The sequence below is a fragment of the Heterodontus francisci genome, chromosome 39 (assembly GCF_036365525.1).
Source record: "Heterodontus francisci isolate sHetFra1 chromosome 39, sHetFra1.hap1, whole genome shotgun sequence".
Taxonomy (NCBI): Eukaryota; Metazoa; Chordata; class Chondrichthyes; order Heterodontiformes; family Heterodontidae; genus Heterodontus; species Heterodontus francisci.
In genome coordinates, this window is record NC_090409.1 from 39347789 (window position 1) to 39371816 (window position 24028).

Here is a 24028-nt window from a genome sequence, read left to right on the forward strand (position 1 = left end):
CACTTTGGGATGTCCTGAGGTGGTGAAAGACGCTATATAAATGTAAACTCTTTCTTTTATAGAGAGTACCAGAAATGCTCACACTATCAAAGCTCGACAGTCCTGCCACATCCAGTCTTGAACGGTGGGGAACAATTAAACAACAGGCGGAGGAGGCTCCATGAACATCCCCATCCTCAGTGATGGGGGAGCCCAGCACCAGTGAAAAAGACCAGGCTGAAGTGATCACAACCATCTTCAGCTGGAAGTGCCGACTGGATGATCCATCCCGGCCTCTTCCTGAGATCCCACAATCACAGATACCGTCATCAGACAATTCAATTCACTCCAGTTAGGATCAAGAGACTTCCTGCCTGTACACAGCAGCATCTCTGTTCAGGCAGTGACAGACAGAGTCATTAAACATAACAAGACTGTACATTCACTAATATTAACACTGACTTCTTTAATCAGAGATTAAATCAAAAATTACATATAGAAAAGTAACATTAATTATACAGAATAGAGGTACAGATATAGACAAAATCTATAGGACTCAGTTTCAATTGTAGAAAACATGTATAAAATATTTACAGTATAAATTACACATAAAAACAGTGACAATGAGGACCTGGACTGCAGAGAGAGAGAGATCGGAGTCCAAGATATACAAATCATTAAAAGCTGGTGAACAGGCACAGATCCTTGAATTAATAAATATTGCTCGAGTGCAAAAGTGAGGACTTTCTGGTAAACCTTCATAAATTCACCAGTTTCAGCTTCAGCTGGAGTATTGAGTCTGGGGATCACACTTTAGGGAGGATGTCAAGGCTTTGGAGAGGAGATTTACTAGAATGGTTCCAGGGTGAGAGACTTCAGTAACAGAAACCACAGAAGGAGCCCATTCAGCCCATTGTGTCAACACAGCCGAAAAAACTGGCCGCCCAATATAATATGTGGAGACTGGAGAAGCCACAGGCAGTTTCAATCTATAAAATATCTAGAAGATGGAATCTGTATATAAACAGTTACTGGCAATAATGTCGCTGCTGGTTTTGCCCAGTGGATGCTGCTGCACAGAGAGTTTCTGAAGCCTCTTCCCATGTTCACCACTGTGGGAGAACCATCGCTACAAGGACTGCAGTGGTTCAGGTACAGATGGACAATAAATGGGGCCCTGCCAGTATCACCCACACTGAGAACAGGTTAATAAATGCATCACAAACTACCTGATGTTCCCACTGTTTGGACCGAGGCGGGAGGAGTGCACTGTTAATTCAGTCCCGCTTCTCCACAGATCACAATATATTCTTTAAGTTTTCCATTTGTTGAAACAATTCCCCAGAATAAAACACACTAACCAGGTTTCTTTACTAAACAAAATTAACAGATTATAAAACAATTCTTAACTAGTAATGCAGTAAAATAATATCACAGATCAAATTTTTAAATATCCAACATTAGATTTTAAAATGTCCCCTTTACCTTAGTTCCTTCACACTCACACATTCCTATACATAAATCAGTTAACTGGAAAAAGAAAAAGAATTTTTAGATTAGAGCTCTGTTACAGACAAAAACACAAATAGATCACGTGTCCACCCCAAAAAGAATAGCAGATGAGACTCACTGCACCAAAGAAGCAGACAGTCCAACGTCTAAGCAACTGTTACAGAAACTTCCAGAATTAGTTCTCTTCAGGCAGTGTTGAAAAGCAATTTAGCTGGCCTTGTTAAAATGCAGGAACATGACAAATTAACATGCTGAACTTCAGAGTCTTTGAGGGAATTGAGAGTAAAAGCACTGGGTTGTAGTCTTCTGTTCTTCCTTGGAATTCTTTCCTTTTTCTGTCCTTCTTTGGCACTTTAGTAGCACTTGACTTTTGTCTCCTTCCAGAAGGTATCACACACATGCACTGACTGACAACCAAACAGCTTGGCAGTTCTCTGCCCACCCAGATGTTCTCTGTTGTTACTGGGCTTGTCAATTTCTGCCCTTTGCCATGGCTTCTGTTCTAAGCCGAGCCCAACCAGGTGACAAACCGTTGCCAATCATCCCTCACTGTCTTCTTGAGTGAAAAACATTTAGCTTAATTTTAAATTCCTTTATTTTATTAAATAATTTTTTAAAAGTCACTTTCATAAAACCACTCGCTCATAAAGAGGATATTTTGGAAGTTACCATCTCACACAGGGAGTGATCAATGGGTTTCACAGCTGAAGTTGGTCCTGTGTGTTCCTGAGACTGGGTTTGGACACAGTGTGTATCAGTAATACTGAGATATAATGTAATATCAATCGGACAGGTTTTCTAGTAAAGGGACAACACTGTCACTGGGTGATTATCTCAAGACTCTGCTGGTCAGAGGGGTTTGTGCAGAGTGGGAAGTGATTGTTGATCCCGATCCTGAGCTCAGACTTTCCACCAGGATTCACTGGATAACCACAATACTGGGCTGATTTTCCCCTCCCCGACCCAGGCTCAGTGCAGTGTAAACTCAGTTAGTGCTGGACAGCCCCGTTCCCCAGAAGGTTTTGTTCTCCAGCTGCTCCATTCTGATGCTCAGGTGCTGTTGTGAAACATGGGACCTTGTGACCTAAACAAGTCACCCCTGTCAAAGGGACGACATGAGATGCTTCATTTTGATTGATGCTGTGATGCTTTTGAACACAATTCCTGGGAGAAAAAAAACAGCAGAGTTCAGGTTACATTAAAAGAATCCAACACTTTGTACAAGTGTGTAAAGGAGCTGTTCAGGAGCACAGACCGATTAAATTACACTCAACATCCTGGGCACCAATGGCAGCTGGAAAATGGGTCACAGGAGCTGCACGGTGATGGAGCACAGAGTGTAGAGGAGAGGAGGCTTATAGAGGAGGCAATGGGCAAGAGCTGGACACTCCACAGGACCTGTGCTGACCGAGGCACCAGACCAATAGAAAAATGACAGCTCACCTCAACATTGGAGATTAAGAAGAATTGACGAGGATCTCGGTTAACACTGAGCTGAAGATGATGGGGATCAGATCAGACAGGAGGAGGCTGGGAATGTCTGTACTCTCCACACTGATCCTGAATTATTGAGAGGAGTCACAGATGGACAGGACATTCCCTGATGTGATCAAACCCGACCCAGCAGTGACCAAACAGGCTGACGGAGGCAGAAATATTGTGATGGGGGAAAAAGAGTCAGAGGACAGAGTTAGAGAATCTGCAATAGTTTCCCCCCCACAACTGGCAGATGGGTAAGAGATGGGCAGGGAGATGTGGATGTTGAGGGAGGCAGAGAAATGCAACATATTTTATTGTCAGTGATCAAAAGCACTGATGGTCAGGTCAAGGGATGAGAGTGGACACAGGGTATATCACAGAAGCGGAGGTAGGTGGGATTTGAGTGATGGGGAGAATATGGAGTCAGAAGCACAGCTCAGGGTCTGATAGGACTCAGAGGTTGTGAACAGTCTGGTTCAGCCTCAGACAGTGGCCAGGGAGGGGGATGGAGTCAGTGACTGGGGAACAGAGCAAGGATCAGAGGCTGGTGAAAAGTCAGAGGAGAGGGGCCAAGGGGATTTTAGGTGTAGGCTGGTGAGTTGTTTGCTGCAGAGATTAGGCGAGTGTCTATTAACTGTGTGATAGAGGGAGCCGCACATTCCTGCTCTTCACCTTCAGTTCATTAGCTAGAGGATGACAACAAGCTGGAAGTGACTGGATAATGCAGCATTGAAACATCCCACACAGCACAAAGTGTATCAGTGTACACAACATTTCCACAACACCAAATAGAATAAAACAAAACTAGAATTAACAATGGGAACTGCAGAACATTCTAGAACTCACCATCTTTGTCGCTTTTGGATTATGAAAACTATAAATCCCTGAAGAAGAAGAAGAAAAAGAATTCCGACAACCAATCCAACTACTGCTCCAGTAGAGGGTCCAGGACCTAGAGACAGAATGAAGCCGTTAACAGACTGCGACACACTAAACAAAACTAACAGCAGAGACTGTCAGCACCTAGTGTTTCAGAACCATCCCCAGTACAAACACATCCCTGGTCAATTCTAGTCCTGGAGGGATGTGGGAGATTAAACACCAATAAACAGCCGCAGACACAGGAAGCCACCCCACAGCTCGACTTTCTTACACACCCACAATGTGATCAATATATGGTTTCCAATGGAGATAACCAGACCCTGACCAGCAGCAGCCTCCCTTTAATTAAACCCAACAGCCCGCTGAAATAAAGCAGGAATTTAAAATAATTTGCCGTTTGGGTAAACCACAGGATTGGATGGAACGCTGGTTTACAGTGGGATCAGTATTACTTTCCACTGACTTCAATGCTGAGGAGTCCTGGGGCCTATGGGGAACCGGTGGGGTGTAGTGGGACTGTTACTGGACTAGTACTCCAGAGCCCAGGTGAATGCTCTGGGGACAGGGGTTTGAATCCCACCCACAGCAGATGGTGAAATTTGAATTTAATTAATAAAATCAGTAATTTAAAATAAAAAGCTAGAATAATGGTGACCATGAAAACAGTCGATTTGTTCATGAATGTCCTTCAGAGAAAGAAATCTGCTGGTCTGGCCTACACGTAACTCCAGACTCACAGCAATATGGTTAACTCTGAACTGCCCTCTGAAATGGCCGAGCAAGCCACTCAGTTCAACAGCAATTAGGGATGGGCAATAAATGCTGGCCTGGCCAGTGACGCAGACATCCCACTAACATGAATAAAATAAAACAAAGTGACTGCTGACAATGCAACCCACTGCCAACATCAGAGTGCTCCCAGCTTCACACATGTGCAGATCAGAGTCTTGCTGTTAGTACAGTGCTGCCCATGTGCAGTCTACGTCAGCACCCGGTTTACCAGGACTTATTCATGTCTACGCTCAAACATCATTGTGTACTGCAATGTCTGCTCACCGCTCACCCCCAGCCTCGCTTCATCTCCCCTCCCCACCCCACCCACTCACTCCACACTTCACACCTCCACCTATCTGTGGGCCATTCACTCCAGCCTCCCCACTCCCTCTGCCACCCCACGATTGCTGCCTTTCTTCCTCGCACAGAGACAGAAAAGATAAGCAGGGGAGGAGAGGGGGAGGGGAGCAGAGGGATGGCAGAGGGAATGAAGCAGCGATGCCAGGAGCAAGTGGTGAGTAGACTGCTGCGGTAGGCAGCGATGATGGCAGGAGGGAGCGAGGTACTGATGGAGGTGGCGACGGCAGGAGGGAGCGAGGTACTGATGGAGGTGGCGATGTCAGGAGGGAGCGAGGTACTGCTGGGGGTCGGATGGAGGTCGTGATGTCAGGAGGGAGCGAGGTACTGCTGGGGGTGGGATGGACGTGGCAAAGGCAGGAGGGAGCGAGGTACTGTTGGGGGTGGGATGGAGGTGACGAAGGCAGGAGGGAGCGAGGTACTGATTGAGGTGGCGAAGGCAGGAGGGAGCGAGGTACTGATGGAGGTGGGATGGAGGTAGTGATGTCAGGAGGGAACGAGGTACTGTTGGGGGTAGGATGGAGGTAGCGAAGGCAGGAGGGAGCGAGGTACTGATGGGGGTGGGATGGAGGTGGCGAAGGCAGGAGGGAGCGAGGTACTGATGGAGGTGGCGATGGCAGGAGGGAGCGAGGTACTGCTGGGGGTGGGATGGAGGTGGCGATGGCAGGAGGGAGCGAGGTACTGATGGGGGTGGGATGGAGGTGGCGAAGGCAGGAGGGAGCGAGGTACTGATGGAGGTGGCGATGGCAGGAGGGAGCGAGGTACTGCTGGGGGTGGGATGGCGATGTCAGGAGGGAGCAAGGTATTGCTGGGGGTGGGATGGAGGTGGTGATGGCAGGAGGGAGCGAGGTACTGTTGGGGGTGGGATGGAGATGGCGATGGCAGGAGGGAGCGAGGTACTGTTGGGGGTGTGATGGAGGCAGTGATCACAGCCACTGTGGGCATTTGTGTTTCATTTGTTTTGTGATAAATTGAGCGTCGCCATCTTTATTACTGGCAGCTGCCAAAAAAGGTCACAGACAGCGACGTTTCAGTGGATCAGGCTGCATTTTCACATATGCAAGTATTGCGACACCTAGTGGATGAATTGTCAGAAAATGCAGCAAAAGAATAACAAACTCCCTCCTGACTGTATACCACTGTGCCCCCACCTCGGGTGGGTCTGTCCTGCCAGTGGGACAAGACATACCCAGGGATGGTGATAGAGGAGTCTGGGATGTAGGGTTGATTCTGTGAGTGTGACTGTCTCACACAGCTCGCCCAACATGGAGACCAGTCTCCAGAGGTCAGTGAGGGGGACTTTGCAGTGTTGACTGGGCTGGGTTTGCCTTTGCTGTGTCCTTATTCGATTCCTGGGTCACAGCCAGTGGGCCAGTTTTATTCTTGTTTTTCTTTCTAGTGGTTTGATACAAACTGATTGAAGTGGCCGAGCAAATCAGAGGGCAGTTAAAAGTCAACCAGGTTAATGTGGGACAGGAGTCACATATAGACCAGACCGGGTAAGGACGGCAGGTTTCCTTCCCTAGAGGGACATTAGTGAACCAGTTGGGTTTTCCAACAATCCAACAGCTTCATGGTCACTTTTATTGGGACCAACTTTATATTTCCAGATTTATTTTAAACTGAATTTCAATTCTGAAAGTGCCATGGTGGGATTTGAAGCCACGTTCTCTAGATTATTAGTCCAGGCCTCTGGATTACTAGTCGAGTAACATAACCACTGCACTGCCGTACTCATAAAATCAGAGTAAATGCAGAATACCTGAAACAGAAACCTCTCACCTGTTACAGAGAGATTGACTGAATCAGCTTGTTGCCATTGATAGTGCTCACCGATCCTCTTGTAAATCTGACACTGATACTCATTCTGGTCTGACTGCCTGAGGTCAGAGATCATTAGTGACCAGTTGCCTTGTTCCAGTTGATCTTGGAACAGGTTTGTTCTGTTTCTGAACTGTGGGTCTTGTTGTGTTAAATCATCGTTCCCATCGATAAACTTGTGTAAAATTTCACGATTGGATATCCACCAAATTACCTGTAATTCAGAGACTGGGACATTCCCTTTGTAGATACAGGGCAGCACAACCTGCTCCCCAAGGAACCCAGAAACTGGAAAAGATTGAAAGTATTTATCCACAGATATAACCTCCCTGCTGGTACATTCCATCCCAAGCTTCACATGGTTACACTGCGATGCTTGATTTACAAGAAGCACTGATCAGTAACTCACTGCTTTCATTTCTGTGGGAAGGTTAAAGGTCAGCAATGCAGTATTTATAATGACAAGTCTCCAGTACAGTGTACACTATTCTTGTCATTTTTAAAATGGAAACATCTCCGTGTCACACACTGAAACAAGTAAATATCTACATTTTTACAATTTAACGCTGGTTTTACAACTGGGTCAATATTACTTGCCGTTGACCTCAATTAGCATTGCACCAATCCCAGTTTCCCAACTGGAGGGTTCGGTTAAAATTGTACCGAATCTTTTCACAGACTCCCAGAAACACTGATGCTAGTGGGAAGCAGGAATCCTCAGAGTTCTGTATCAGAGGGACAGGAAGGTGAGTCTCAGAAACAGAAATAACAATTGCAGGTAGTTTAAGGAGCAGTTACAGGTAACGGTGTCCCACATCACTCACTCTCACAGAATCATTCATTGGTAAAATATCACAGCATTTCAAACCTTCCAATATTACTACCTGTCTATCCAGCATGATCAAATGTAAAATCTAAAAACACATGCAGTAGTTTAGAAATAGATTTACCTGGTACAGGTGTGTTCGGTACAGGTGTACGAGCTCGCTCTAAAGAAAACATCATGTGTTTAGTATTGTGTGTGAAACAAACTGCAGAAATGTTCAAAGACTCTATCGGGCTGGAGGGAAACACATCCCGGGAGGAACGAGACTTGGGTCAAACTGATCAGGAACAGGGTCGGCAGAGTGAAAAATCCAACAGGATTGCATTCACTTTGAGGGATAGAATGGAAGTTTTCCAGAGTTACCCCCAACAGGATCATTCCCAGCAGACTACACCCACCTGTGGAGAGAATTCCCACAGGATCCTGGGCGACTGGGATACACTTTCAAGGTAAGTGCACTGGGTCTTGTAAAGGCTGCCTGAGGGGTGCTATGGACCCCACCTCCTGCACCCCAACATCTGGAGACAGATGGAGCACGTTTCTGGAGAGTGAGAGCAGCTTGATAGCACCGTTAACTCCTTCCATCACCCAGTTTAGCAGCTCTGTCCTTCAGGGCTCAGCCAGCTCGGTCAGTGGTGGGATTACAGAGTGACCCTTGGTGATGGAAAGTGAAGTCCCCACTCAGTACATTCTGTGTCCTTGTTACCCTCAGTGCTTCCTCCAAGTGGTGTTCAACATGGAGGAGAACTGATTCATCAGCTGAGGGAGGGCAGTAGGTGGGAATCAGCAGGAGGTCTCCAGGCCCATGTTTGACCTGAAGCTGTGAGATTTCATGGGGTTCAGAGTCAATGTTGAGGAGTCCTGGGGTCACTGACTCCAGACTGGATACCACTGTGTCCCCACCTCTGGTGGGTCTGTCCTGCAGGTGCGACAGAACATACCCAGGGATGGTGATAGAGGGGTCTGGGATGTCGGGTTGATTCTGTGATGATGACTCTGTCACACAGCTCTCCCAACATGGACACCAGTCTCCAGATGTCAGTGAGGGGAACATGGCAGTGTCAACTGGGCTGCATTTGCCTTTGCTGTGTCCTGATTCAATATGTGTGTCACAGCCAGTGGGCCGTTCAATTTTATTCCTGTTTTCCTTTCCAGTGGTTTGATACAAACTGATTGAAGTGGCCGAGCAGGTCAGAGGGCAGTTAAAAGTCAACCAGGTTAATGTGGGACTGGAGTCATATAGACCAGACCGGGTAAGGACGGCAGGTTTCCTTCCCGAGAGGGACATTAATGAACTGAATTTAAATTCAGTTCAAAATAAATCTGGAAATTTTAAATTCTGAAAGTGCCATGGTGGGATTTGAACTCAAGTTCTCGGGATTATTAGACCAGGCCTCTGGATTACTAGTCTAGTAACATAACCACTGCACTACTGCACCCATAAAATCAGAGAGTAAATGCAGAATACCTGAAACAGAATCCTCTCACCTGTTACAGAGAGATGGACAACTTGATGAAAGACTGGACTCGACCTCTGCAGAATCTGACATCGATACTCATTCTGGTCTGACTGCCTGAGGTCAGAGATCATGAGTGACCAGTTGCCTTGTTCCAGTTGATCTTTGAACAGGTTTGTTCTGTTTCTGAACTGTGGGTCTTGTTGTGTTAAATCATCGTTCCCATCGACAAAATTATGTAAAACTCCGCGCTTGAATATCCACCAAATTACCTGTAACTCAGAGACTGGGACATTCCCTTTGTAGGTACAGGGCAGCACAACCTGCTCCCCAAGGAACCCAGAAACTGAGTAACCTGGAAAAGATTGAAAGTATTTATCCACAGATATAACCTCCCTGCTGGTACATTCCATCCCAAGCTCCACATGGTTACACTGCGATGCTTGATTTACAAGAAGCATTGATCAGTAACTCACTGCTTTCATTTCTGTGGGAAGGTTAAAGGTCAGGCATTAAGGGCCTTCAACTAAAACCAGCTTGTGCTGGATATTTGTATCCACAGAGCAGCTGGACAGCACTTTGAATCGTGTGTTTCCCATTGTACACATGCTGGGAGAACACATCAGGATCTTGGTCACCCTGCCCACCTCCCCCCTTTGGGAGAACAATGACAGACTGGGGGTGCACAATGTGAGGTGGAGCTCAGGAGCAGAAAACTGACCCTGAAATGTAAAGACAGGAACGGGTGGGGGAGGGGGTACCCGAGGATGTGGAAAGGGCTTTGGACAGGTTGGGGGGACAATGACGGATGAGTACACTGTGTAGGGGGTGAGGCAGCACCTGATGGTCTGAAAGGGGCCGAGGCAATGTGGATCCTCACCTCTCCACCACTAACCTGTCAGACCTTGCTCCTCACCCTAATACGGCCAGACTCTGCCCCCTCCCAGGACCCAAAACACAATCCCCAATCCTGATGACCCTACTCCCCATGCTCAGAGGCAATTCCCAGTTCTATTTGATCCAGGACTGTCCCAGACTCCTGATCCCAGTGCTCAGGACCCCATCCCAGTACCACTGGACCCCAGTCACCCATCCCAGTGTCACTGAGTGTTGCTCAGTGTCCAGATTCCACTGTTCACATCACAGGGGTTAATCTGAAGACATTAACTGCCTTCCTTTCAGGTCTCATGATCATTATGTGTAATGTGAATCGACTGTGTCCACTCCCTCAATGGGCCCACTCACAGTGAACACAGCACCTTAAAGCAAGATGAATTCCTGATATAATGAAGACTATTCCCCAGTAATATACACATTACTGATTTCAGTCCCAGACACCCAGACAAATGTTCTTTCCAGGAGATAGCTAACTGCAGTCTGTATAAATTCACAAGGTTAGCACCATCCAGGAAGATAAATCCTGATATAATCCATGTCACCAGCAGCCCCGAACTCTGCTGAAATGTGAGAGCAGTCACAGCGTTTACCTGAAACAGCAGCAACAGCATTTAACAGCAGCAGCAGGAGGAGGAGTTTCTGTAAGTTGGGTCCCTGCAACAAGAAAACACAGTTACCCCCCTTTACCACAGTTTCTTGCTGCTCATGTCCATTACTGAGCCGGGACAGGACACAGTCCATGGTCCCTCTCCCCATTACTGACCTCCCTCCCTCCCGGATCTGAGACACATTGAGACCGGGAGCAGCCCTGACACAGTCCATGGTCCCTCTCCCCATTACTGACCCTCCCTCCCTCCCTCCCGGCTCTGAGACACATTGAGACCGGGAGCAGCCCTGACACAGTCCATGGTCCCTCTCCCCATTACTGACCCCCCTCCCTCCCGGCTCTGAGACACATTGAGACTGGGAGCAGCCCTGACACAGTCCATGGTCCCTCTCCCCATTACTGACCCTCCCTCCCTCCCGGCTCTGAGACACATTGAGACCGGGAGCAGCCCTGACACAGTCCATGGTCCCTCTCCCCATTACTGACCCCCCTCCCTCCCGGCTCTGAGACACATTGAGACCGGGAGCAGCCCTGACACAGTCCATGGTCCCTCTCCCCATTACTGACCCTCCCTCCCTCCCTCCCGGCTCTGAGACACATTGAGACCGGGAGCAGCCCTGACACAGTCCATGGTCCCTCTCCCCATTACTGACCCTCCTCCCTCCCGGCTCTGAGACACATTGAGACCGGGAGCAGCCCTGACACAGTCCATGGTCCCTCTCCCCATTACTGACCCTCCCTCCCTCCCTCCCGGCTCTGAGACACATTGAGACCGGGAGCAGCCCTGACACAGTCCATGGTCCCTCTCCCCATTACTGACCCTCCCTCCCTCCCTCCCGGCTCTGAGACACATTGAGACCGGGAGCAGCCCTGACACAGTCCATGGTCCCTCTCCCCATTACTGACCCCCCTCCTTCCCGGCTCTGAGACACATTGAGACCGGGAGCAGCCCTGACACAGTCCATGGTCCCTCTCCCCATTACTAACCCTCCCTCCCGGCTCTGAGACACATCGAGACCGGGAGCAGCCCTGACACAGTCCATGGTCCCTCTCCCCATTACTGACCCCCCTCCCTCCCGGCTCTGAGACACATTGAGACCGGGAGCAGCCCTGACAGTCCATGGTCCCTCTCCCCATTACTGACCCCCCTCCCTCCCGGCTCTGAGACACATTGAGACCGGGAGCAGCCCTGACACAGTCCATGGTCCCACTCCCCATTACTGACCCCCCTCCCTCCCGGCTCTGAGACACATTGAGACCGGGAGCAGCCCTGACACAGTCCATGGTCCCTCTCCCCATTACTGACCCCCCTCCCTCCCGGCTCTGAGACACATTGAGACCGGGAGCAGCCCTGACACAGTCCATGGTCCCGCTCCCCATTACTGACCCCCCTCCCTCCCGGCTCTGAGACACATTGAGACCGGGAGCAGCCCTGACACAGTCCATGGTCCCTCTCCCCATTACTGACCCCCCTCCCGGCTCTGAGACACATTGAGACCGGGAGCAGCCCTGACACAGTCCATGGTCCCTCTCCCCATTACTGACCCCCCTCCCTCCCGGCTCTGAGACACATTGAGACCGGGAGCAGCCCTGACACAGTCCATGGTCCCACTCCCCATTACTGACCCCCCTCCCTCCCGGCTCTGAGACACATTGAGACCGGGAGCAGCCCTGACACAGTCCATGGTCCCTCTCCCCATTACTGACCCCCCTCCCTCCCGGCTCTGAGACACATTGAGACCGGGAGCAGCCCTGACACAGTCCATGGTCCCACTCCCCATTACTGACCCCCCTCCCTCCCGGCTCTGAGACACATTGAGACCGGGAGCAGCCCTGACACAGTCCATGGTCCCGCTCCCCATTACTGACCCCCCTCCCTCCCGGCTCTGAGACACATTGAGACCGGGAGCAGCCCTGACACAGTCCATGGTCCCTCTCCCCATTACTGACCCCCCTGCCTCCCGGCTCTGAGACACATTGAGACCGGGAGCAGCCCTGACACAGTCCATGGTCCCACTCCCCATTACTGACCCCCCTCCCTCCCGGCTCTGAGACACATTGAGACCGGGAGCAGCCCTGACACAGTCCATGGTCCCGCTCCCCATTACTGACCCCCCTCCCTCCCGGCTCTGAGACACATTGAGACCGGGAGCAGCCCTGACACAGTCCATGGTCCCGCTCCCCATTACTGACCCTCCTCCCTCCCGGCTCTGAGACACATTGAGACCAGGAGCAGCCCTGACACAGTCCATGGTCCCTCTCCCCATTACTGACCTCCCTCCCGGCTCTGAGACACATTGAGACCGGGAGCAGCCCTGACACAGTCCATGGTCCCTCTCCCCATTACTGACCCCCCTCCCTCCCGGCTCTGAGACACATTGAGACCGGGAGCAGCCCTGACACAGTCCATGGTCCCACTCCCCATTACTGACCCCCCTCCCTCCCGGCCCTGACACAGTCCATGGTGCCTCTCCCCATTACTGACCCCCCTCCCTCCCGGCTCTGAGACACATTGAGACCGGGAGCAGCCCTGACACAGTCCATGGTCCCTCTCCCCATTACTGACCCCCCTCCCTCCCGGCTCTGAGACACATTGAGACCGGGAGCAGCCCTGACACAGTCCATGGTCCCTCTCCCCATTACTGACCCCCCTCCCTCCCGGCTCTGAGACACATTGAGACCGGGAGCAGCCCTGACACAGTCCATGGTCCCTCTCCCCATTACTGACCCTCCCTCCCGGCTCTGAGACACATTGAGACCGGGAGCAGCCCTGACACAGTCCATGGTCCCACTCCCCATTACTGACCCCCCTCCCTCCCGGCTCTGAGACACATTGAGACCGGGAGCAGCCCTGACACAGTCCATGGTCCCGCTCCCCATTACTGACCCCCCTCCCTCCCGGCTCTGAGACACATTGAGACCGGGAGCAGCCCTGACACAGTCCATGGTCCCTCTCCCCATTACTGACCCCCCCTCCCTCCCGGCTCTGAGACACATTGAGACCGGGAGCAGCCCTGACACAGTCCATGGTCCCACTCCCCATTACTGACCCCCCTCCCTCCCGGCTCTGAGACACATTGAGACCGGGAGCAGCCCTGACACAGTCCATGGTCCCGCTCCCCATTACTGACCCCCCTCCCTCCCGGCTCTGAGACACATTGAGACCGGGAGCAGCCCTGACACAGTCCATGGTCCCGCTCCCCATTACTGACCCTCCTCCCTCCCGGCTCTGAGACACATTGAGACCGGGAGCAGCCCTGACACAGTCCATGGTCCCTCTCCCCATTACTGACCTCCCTCCCGGCTCTGAGACACATTGAGACCGGGAGCAGCCCTGACACAGTCCATGGTCCCTCTCCCCATTACTGACCCCCCTCCCTCCCGGCTCTGAGACACATTGAGACCGGGAGCAGCCCTGACACAGTCCATGGTCCCACTCCCCATTACTGACCCCCCTCCCTCCCGGCCCTGACACAGTCCATGGTCCCTCTCCCCATTACTGACCCCCCTCCCTCCCGGCTCTGAGACACATTGAGACCGGGAGCAGCCCTGACACAGTCCATGGTCCCTCTCCCCATTACTGACCCCCCTCCCTCCCGGCTCTGAGACACATTGAGACCGGGAGCAGCCCTGACACAGTCCATGGTCCCTCTCCCCATTACTAACCCTCCCTCCCGGCTCTGAGACACATTGAGACCGGGAGCAGCCCTGACACAGTCCATGGTCCCTCTCCCCATTACTGACCCTCCATCCCGGCTCTGAGACACATTGAGACCGGGAGCAGCCCTGACACAGTCCATGGTCCCTCTCCCCATTACTGACCCCCCTCCCTCCCGGCTCTGAGACACATTGAGACCGGGAGCAGCCGACACAGTCCATGGTCCCTCTCCCCATTACTGACCCCCCTCCCGGCTCTGAGACACATTGAGACCGGGAGCAGCCCTGACACAGTCCATGGTCCCACTCCCCATTACTGACCCCCCTCCCTCCCGGCCCTGACACAGTCCATGGTGCCTCTCCCCATTACTGACCCCCCTCCCTCCCGGCTCTGAGACACATTGAGACCGGGAGCAGCCGACACAGTCCATGGTCCCTCTCCCCATTACTGACCCCCCTCCCGGCTCTGAGAGACATTGAGACCGGGAGCAGCCCTGACACAGTCCATGGTCCCACTCCCCATTACTGACCCCCCTCCCTCCCGGCCCTGACACAGTCCATGGTCCCGCTCCCCATTACTGACCCCCCTCCCTCCCGGCTCTGAGACACATTGAGACCGGGAGCAGCCCTGACACAGTCCATGGTCCCACTCCCCATTACTGACCCCCCTCCCTCCCGGCCCTGACACAGTCCATGGTCCCTCTCCCCATTACTGACCCCCCTCCCTCCCGGCTCTGAGACACATTGAGACCGGGAGCAGCCCTGACACAGTCCATGGTCCCTCTCCCCATTACTGACCCCCCTCCCTCCCGGCTCTGAGACACATTGAGACCGGGAGCAGCCCTGACACAGTCCATGGTCCCTCTCCCCATTACTAACCCTCCCTCCCGGCTCTGAGACACATTGAGACCGGGAGCAGCCCTGACACAGTCCATGGTCCCTCTCCCCATTACTGACCCTCCATCCCGGCTCTGAGACACATTGAGACCGGGAGCAGCCCTGACACAGTCCATGGTCCCTCTCCCCATTACTGACCCCCCTCCCTCCCGGCTCTGAGACACATTGAGACCGGGAGCAGCCGACACAGTCCATGGTCCCTCTCCCCATTACTGACCCCCCTCCCGGCTCTGAGACACATTGAGACCGGGAGCAGCCCTGACACAGTCCATGGTCCCACTCCCCATTACTGACCCCCCTCCCTCCCGGCCCTGACACAGTCCATGGTGCCTCTCCCCATTACTGACCCCCCTCCCTCCCGGCTCTGAGACACATTGAGACCGGGAGCAGCCGACACAGTCCATGGTCCCTCTCCCCATTACTGACCCCCCTCCCGGCTCTGAGACACATTGAGACCGGGAGCAGCCCTGACACAGTCCATGGTCCCACTCCCCATTACTGACCCCCCTCCCTCCCGGCCCTGACACAGTCCATGGTCCCGCTCCCCATTACTGACCCCCCTCCCTCCCGGCTCTGAGACACATTGAGACCGGGAGCAGCCCTGACACAGTCCATGGTCCCGCTCCCCATTACTGACCCCCCTCCCTCCCGGCTCTGAGACACATTGAGACCGGGAGCAGCCCTGACACAGTCCATGGTCCCTCTCCCCATTACTGACCCCCCTCCCTCCCGGCTCTGAGACACATTGAGACCGGGAGCAGCCCTGACACAGTCCATGGTCCCACTCCCCATTACTGACCCCCCTCCCTCCCGGCCCTGACACAGTCCATGGTCCCGCTCCCCATTACTGACCCCCCTCCCTCCCGGCTCTGAGACACATTGAGACCGGGAGCAGCCCTGACACAGTCCATGGTCCCTCTCCCCATTACTGACCCCCCTCCCTCCCGGCTCTGAGACACATTGAGACCGGGAGCAGCCCTGACACAGTCCATGGTCCCTCTCCCCATTACTGACCCCCCTCCCTCCCGGCTCTGAGACACATTGAGACCGGGAGCAGCCCTGACACAGTCCATGGTCCCTCTCCCCATTACTGACCCCCCGGGTGTGAGACACTGACAATACCTGCAGTGCTTTTCTATCCATTGCCCCTGATCCTCAATCACCAGCTCCCGGAGACAGTAACATTAAACACTTTTCTCTGTCATCATTCAGAGGGGGATCTGTCCCTGTCTTTGTGTCTGGGTCCATTCAGAGGGGGATCTGTCCCAGTCCCGGTCCCTTCCCCCTCCCCCATGGTCTGAAGTGAACAGTTTCCCGGGAGCCGACACTCGGATTGTTGTTTCACTCAAATCCCTTCCCGGGAAAAGCAGCTTTTAACACGGCTTTTCCTGACAGAGACTGCACCATTATTACACACTCCCCCACTCAGTGTGACAATGGATCAGTCCAGACCCGCCCACAAAGTTCACTGATGAAGTTAATGAAGTGTCTCGATTTCTTCACTCACACTCAGTGAATGTGGTCAGTTTACAAGTTCTCGCAGTGGCTGCATGGGTTTCCAGGCCCGCCCACCAGGTTCTGTTTATCGTAAACGTTCAATTACTAAAACCACAAATTCACCGCAGTCCTCACAGACTGGTTTAATTTAATCACACAAACCACCTTTACTGCAGAAGCAGGAAATGGAAACTGCTGAAATATCTCAGACTTTGTAAAAACATAAACAGAGTTTAACCCTTTCAGCTCCATTCTCCTCCTCCTGTGCTGTTTCTATTCTATTTTATTCTCTGACTGTTCCTCAGAACTGAATCCACATCTTCCAGGGTGTTTTCTTTCACTGAATTTGAGATCCAGCTGTGGTTCAGTTGGTAGCTCTCCAGGACTTGGGCACAAAAATCAAGCTTTATTTGAGGGTGGGTGCAGAAGGAGCCCCGCACTGCCGGAGGGCGCGGTGCAGAGGGAGCTGTCTGAGAAACGGGGAGGGGTGGGGGGGGTGTTCTGGGTGGTCACTATCACATTGCTGGCTGTGGGATCTTGCTGTGCACACACTGACTGCTGCATTTCCTACATTACAACAGTCAATACACTTCAGAAAAAGTACATCATTGGCTGGGAAGCATTTTCAGATGCCGGTGGTCGTGAAAAGCAAGACTTGCGAGACTTTTTTCTCCCGCCACATCAGCTCCATCAGTGAGAGCTCGAACCTCCCTCTCTGTGACATCTCCCAGACTTTACCCACTCAGCCCATCTGCTGCTGAAGCCCTCATTCCTTCCTTTCTTACCTCCACACTCAATTATTCCAACCCTCTCCTGGCCTGAATGAGGCTCCACATTGAGGATTGAACCTGACAAACGTTTACCTTCACTGTCAAAACTCACACATGAAGAATGGATGTTTATGTGGGCAAACAGAGGGCTGCTGGTATCCACGTGTCAGACATGACTCAGTGGGTAACACTCACCTCAGTCAGAAGGTACTGCAGTACTGAGTGAGTGCTGCACTGTCAGAGGTACTGTCTTTCAGGTGAGAGGTTAAACCGAGGGCCCTGTCTGCCCTCTTTGATGTGAAGGATCCCACAACCACAAAGCCAGATCCTCCTGGTTTATTTGTCAATGTTTAGAATTTAACCAACACATAAAACAGTTTAGTGCAGACATTTATCACATGGTTATTTGTGGGAACTTGTTGCGTGTAAATTGGTGAGAAAGACACTGCATAAATGGGAGAAACTGAAACTGGAATTTACCTTTCTGAGATACATTGAACTGTTGGTTGGGGCTCTCTCCTCGTGTTGCTCTGATTTGGAACATGTTTGACTGTCCCTGTGGCCTCAAGACACACGGCTTTTAATGGAATCCATACTTCAGGATAAACTAGATCTTCCTCATTGTTGTGAGTGAGTTTACTTCAGTACCCAGGACACATTGATCACTCCATTTAGTTGCTGTTGGCCTTGTTTCAGTATCTGAGACACATTGAATGTCCTCATGGCTGTGGCCTTTTCACCTCTATTATAATCCCCACTTGTTATCTCTACCCCGGTGAGCAGAGGTGAGAATTCCAGTCTCTGAATACTGGGTTCACATCCAGCAGGAAACTGGTACCCGATGGGAGCAGAGAGTCAACCCACCACCCATTGTATCTACCCAGACCCTCCTGGTAGGGCGTTGTTAGTCAGGATAAGGACCTGTCCATATAAAGAAAGAGTCTTCCTTATGGAGCACAATCTACTGGGTGTAAAAGCAGTGGAAGGAATCAGCTGCCTCATTTTAAAATGATATATTAATTCCTGAGATGTGGGTGTCACTGGCAAGGCTGGTATTTATTGTCCATCCCGAGATGCCCCTTGTGAAGGTGGTGCTGGGTCTTCTTCAACCGTTTCAGTCCCGTGTGGTAAAGGTGCTCCCACGGTGCCGTTAGGGAGGGAGATCCAGGATTTTGACCCAGTGACGATGAAGGAACGGCCGATATATCTCCAAGTTGGGACGGTGTGTGTGTGACTCGGAGAGGAACATGGAGGCGATGGTGTTCCCATGCTCCTGCTGCCCTTGTCCTTCTAGGGGAGGCTGGAGGTTGTGGGTTTGTGAGGTTTTATTGAAGAATGTGAGACTGGGAACAGAAGAGAAAGAAGACTTGTTATCCTCCTCGTCCTGTCACCCTCCTCTAGGAAACCTCAATCCCAGACAATAAATTCATTCATTAAATAAAAAACACCTTTACAATAAATACAACTTCTTATTCCATTAAACATTTCCCCCAACAATTCCTTCTCAGAGCTTCCTTAATGTGAGTTATCCCTCAATAAAATAAACTTTCTGAAGTTGGCCATTCACTTTGACCTTTCACCTCCTCACACATATTTAAATTTCAACTGTTTTATCTTTGAACTGTTTCTGCTCGGGTCAGTGGCACCTGAGACAGCCGCCAATCAGGTGCCACAACGCCCTGTCACTCAGGATTCCCCGCCCAACCGACGGGCTGAGAAAACAGCCAGCCAATCAGGGAAAGGATGTGCGAGCTGCACTTCCGCCAATCGGTGCTTTCCGCAGATATGACGACACTGTAAAGCGGGATTGCTATTGGTCCCTGATGCCATTAGAAACCGATAAACAAGGTTACGTGTTCAGCCGCTGATTGGCTGATGGCTCGCCCAATGGCGGAGGATGAAGAAGGCGGGGGAAAATCAGCCGCCATTTTATGACGCAGTCTGATTCACCGCCAAACTGTTAATTCCGGGAATTGTGAAACAAATGTTTGTTTGAGGTGATATTTCGGCGTCGATGTTATCCAGAGGAGATGCGTTTGCTCAGGATGCAGTGTGATCGGGAACACCGGGATTTTCAGGAGCAGCCGGTAACAGCAGCTGAGGAACAAATGTCAGAAATGGATGTTTGTCTCCACAGAGCAGCTGGACATCGCTTTGAATCGTGTGTTTCCCATTGTAAACATATTGGTCACAATGTCCACCCCCAGTCTGTCATTAAAATTAAAGCAAATGACTGCAGATGCTGGAAATATAAAAAAAAAGGCTGGAAATACTCAGCAGGTCTGGCAGCGTCTGTGGAGAGAGAAACAGAGTTAATGTTTCAGCTCAGTGACCCTTCATCAGAACTGACAAATATTAGAAATGTGAAAGGTTCTCAGCAAGTAAAGTGGGGGTAGGGCAAGAGGTAACAAAGGAGGTCTCGATAGGACAAGGTCACAGTGAGTAACTGACCAGAAGGTCATGGAGCAAAGGTAAACAATATGTTAATAGTGTGTTGAAAGACAAAGCATTAGTACAGATAGGGTGTTCATGGCCTGAAACTGAACAGCCACAAGCAAAACAATAAAAAAGTGGGTAAGCAAACTGAACAAACTAAGATAAAATAAAAACAAACAAAAAAGAACTAAAAATAAAAGTAAAATGGGGGGCCCGCTATGCTTTGAAGTTATTGAACTCAATGTTCAGTCCGGCAGGCTGCAGCGTGCCTAATCGGTAGATGAGATGCTGTTCCTCGAGCTTGCGTTGATGTTCACTGGAACACTGCAGCAATCCCAGGGCAGAGATGTGAGCACGAGAGCGGAGGGGGAGGGGAGTGTTGAAATGGCCAGCAACCGGACGCTCGGGTACATGCTTTCGGACCAATTCTCCATTGCACTACCACCTCATCACCTATCCACGGCACCTTCCCCTGCAATTGCAGGAGGTGTAATACCTGCCCATTCAATTCCTCTCTCCTCACTATCCCAGGCCCCAAACACTCCTTTCAGGTGAAGCAGTGATTTACTTGTACTTCTTTCAATGTAGTATTCTGTATTAGCTGCTCACAATGTGGTCTCCTCTACATTGGGGAGACCAAGCACAGAGTGGGTGACCGCTTGGCTGAACACCTCCAATCAGTCCGCAAGCAGGACCCTGAGCTTCCGGTTGCTGGCCATTTCAACACTCCCCTTGCGCCCCCCCACCCCCCCGCCCTCATGCTTACATCTGTGTCCTGGGATTGCTGCAGTGTTCCAGTGAACATCAACGCAAGCTCGAGGAACAGCATCTCATTTCCCAATTAGGCACACTACAGCCTGCCGGACTGAACATTGAATTCAATAATTTCAGAGCATGACGGGCCCCCATTTTACTTGTATTTTGTGTTACTTATTTCTTCAATTGTTCTGTTTTATTTTTATCTTAGTTTGTTCAGTTTGCTTACCCACTGTTTTTTTTCATGTTTGTACTTGCGGCTGTATAGTTTTCAGTTCATTAACACCCTCTCTGTACTAATGCTTTATCTTTCAACACACCATTAATATACTGTTTGTCTTTGCTCCATGACCTTCTGGTCAGTTACTCTCTGACCTTGTCCCATCTACACCGCCTTTGTTATCTCTTGCCCCAACCCCACTTTACTTGCTTAAAAAGCTTCACATTCCTGTAAGGACTCCATTCCATTCTCCCAGTTTCTCCGTCTCCGACACATCTGCTCTGATGATGCGACCTTCCATGATGGTGCTTCTGTTATGACCTAAACCGAGGATTTCCCCCCCACTGTTGTTGACAGGGCCCTCAACCGTGTCCGGCCCATTTCCCGCACCGCTACCCTCACTCCTTCCCCTCCCTCCCAGATCCGTGATAGGGTTCCCCTTGTCCTCACTTTCCACCCCATCAGCCTCCATATCCAAAGGATCATCCTTCGCCATTTCCGCCACCTCCAGCGTGATGCCACTACCAATGGCATCTTCCCCTCCCTTCCCCTGTCAGCATTCTGAAGGGATCGTTCCCTCCGTGACACCCTCGTCCACTCCTCCATTACCCCCACCACCTCGTCCCCGTCCCATGGCACCGTCCCCTGCAATCGCAGAGGTGTAATACCTACCCGTTTACCTACTCTGTCCTCACTATCCCAGGCCCCAAACACTCCTTTCAAGTGAAGCAGCGATTTACTTGTACTTCTTTCAATGTAGTATACTGTATTCACTGCTCACAACGTGGTCTGCTCTGCATTGGGGAGACGAAACGCAGACTGGGTGACCGCTTTGCGGAATACCTCCACTCAGTCCGCAAGCAGGACCCAGAGCTTCCGGTTGCTTGCCATTTCAACACTCCCCCCTGCTCTCATCTCTATCCTGGGATTGCTGCAGTGTTCCAGTGAACATCAACACAAGCTCGAAGAACAGCATCTCATTTTCCGATTAGGCACACGACAGTCTGCCGGACTGAACATTTAAGTTCAATAACTTCAAAGCATGGCCGGCCCCCCATTTTAATTTTATTTTTAGTTATTTTTACAATTTTTTTTCTTCTGTTTATTTCATTTCATCGTAGTTTATTCAGTTTGCTTACCCACTGTTGTTTTTTTCATGTTTGTTACTTGCTGCTGTTCAATATTTAATCCGTTAACACCTTATCTGTACTAATGCTTTGTCTTTCAACACACCATTAACAAATTGTTTGCCTTTGCTCCAAGACCTTTTGGTCAGCTGTGTGGCCTTATCCAATCTACACCTTCTCCTTTGTTACCTCTTACCCATCCCCACCTCACTTGCTTATAACCTTTGACATTTTGAATATTTGCTAGATCCGAAGAAGGGTCACTGACCAGAAACATTAACTCTGCTTCTCTTTCCACAGATGCTGCCAGACCTGCTGAGAATTTCTTGTTTTTATCCCAGTCTGTCATTGTTCTCCCAATGTGAGGTGGAGCTCAGGAGATGAATTCCTGATATAACTAACACGATTCCCCAGTAATATACACATTACTGATTTCAGTCCCAGACACCCAGACAAATGTTCTTTCCAGGAGACAGCTAACTGCAGTCTGTATAAATTCACAAGGTTAGCACCATCCAGGAAGATCAATCCTGATATAATCCATATCACCAGCAGCCCCGAGCTCTGCTGAAATGTGAGAGCAGTCACAGCGTTTACCTGAAACAGCAGCAACAGCATTTAGCAGCAGCAGCAGGAGGAGGAGTTTCTGTAAGTTGGGTCCCTGCAACAAGAAAACACAGTTACCCCCCTTTACCACAGTTTCTTGCTGTTCATGTCCATTTCTGAGCCGGGACAGGACACAGTCCATGGTCCCTCTCCCCATTACTGACCCCCCTCCCTCCCGGCTCTGAGACACATTGAGACCGGGAGCAGCCCTGACACAGTCCATGGTCCCTCTCCCCATTGCTGACCCTCCCCCGGGTGTGAGACACATTGAGACCGGGAGCAGCCCTGACACAGTCCATGGTCCCTCTCCCCATTACTGACCCTCCCCCGGGTGCGAGACACTGACAATACCTGCAGCTCCTTTCCCATGGGGAGATGGAGAAGAATCACTTCCTGCTCAGCCGCATGTTCAAGCCGGTCCTGGAGCATGTGACCCAGCGAGGGGCGGGGCCTGGGATTTCGGGGCGGGGCCAGGCAATAGGAGCGGCCACTATCTGCATCTGGGCCCATGGTGTGGGGAGAGGCTGTTACTCTGAGGACAGACAGAGGGAGATCAGTCCCGGTACCTTTCCCCTCTCAGAGGGGATGAAATGAACAGCCGGCAGGGAATCAGCACTTGCTTGTTCTTTGACTCAAATCCCTTCAGACAGAGGCTGCACCATTATTCCACTCACTCACAACCCCCCCCTTCTCAGTGTGAAAATGGGTCAGTCCAGTCCCCCCGCCGCCATCTGAGTCACGTGACTGCTGAACCCAATCGGAATTTGACTTCAAATTAGACCGGAAATGATGTAAATTCTCAGACTTTGTCAAAACAGAAACAGAGTTTAACCCTTTCAGCTCCATTCTCCTCCTCCTGTGCTGTTTCTATTCTATTTTATTCTCTGACTGTTCCTCAGAACTGAATCCACATCTTCCAGGGTGTTTTCTTTCACTGAATTTGAGATCCAGCTGTGGTTCAGTTGGTAGCTCTCCAGGACTTGGGAACAAAAATCAAGGTTAACACAGCAGTGCAGAGAAATTTACAGGCAACACAAAAATTGGCCTGGTGGTTAATAGTGAGGAGGGAAGCTGGAGACTGCAGGAGGATATTGATGGACTGGTCAGGTGGGCAGAAAAGTTCCAAATGGAATTTAACCCAGAGAAGTGAGAAGTGAGACTTTTTGGGGAAGTCAAACAAGGCAAAGGAATACACAATTAATGGGAAAATGCTGAGAAATGTAGAGTAAGTGAGGGACCTTGGAGTAAATGTCCAGAGATCCTGTCGATAACCACCCTTTCAACCTGTCCTGCTAAGAAGGCATTTGGAATACTTTCCTTTATTAGCAGAGTATAGAATATAAGCAGGGAGGTTACACTGGAGCTATATAAAACACTAGTTAGGCTACAACTTGAGTATGGTGTGCAGTTCTGATCACTTCATTACAGAAAATGGATGCAATTGCACTGGAGAGGGTACAAAAGAGGTTTT

At 50.8% G+C, this 24028-nt stretch overlaps 1 protein-coding gene across 2 annotated transcripts; it reads right to left on the reverse strand.

Annotated features, from left to right (window-relative positions):
- Window positions 1-425: 425 nt before the first annotated feature.
- LOC137352755 (myelin-oligodendrocyte glycoprotein-like) lies at window positions 426-23001 on the reverse strand. 2 transcript variants are annotated; one of them, XM_068018535.1, is made up of 7 exons: window positions 22909-23001; window positions 22549-22612; window positions 9119-9442; window positions 7755-7793; window positions 6766-7092; window positions 3817-3922; window positions 426-2655 (listed from the first exon to the last, which is right to left on the reverse strand). In XM_068018535.1, the coding sequence occupies exons 1-7, from the start codon at window positions 22984-22986 to the stop codon at window positions 2481-2483; spliced, it is 1113 nt and encodes a 370-aa protein (XP_067874636.1). In that variant the 5' UTR covers window positions 22987-23001; the 3' UTR covers window positions 426-2480. The 2 variants fall into 2 exon arrangements, with proteins under 2 accessions (XP_067874636.1, XP_067874637.1); XM_068018536.1 differs by lacking the exon at window positions 6766-7092.
- Window positions 23002-24028: the final 1027 nt, after the last annotated feature.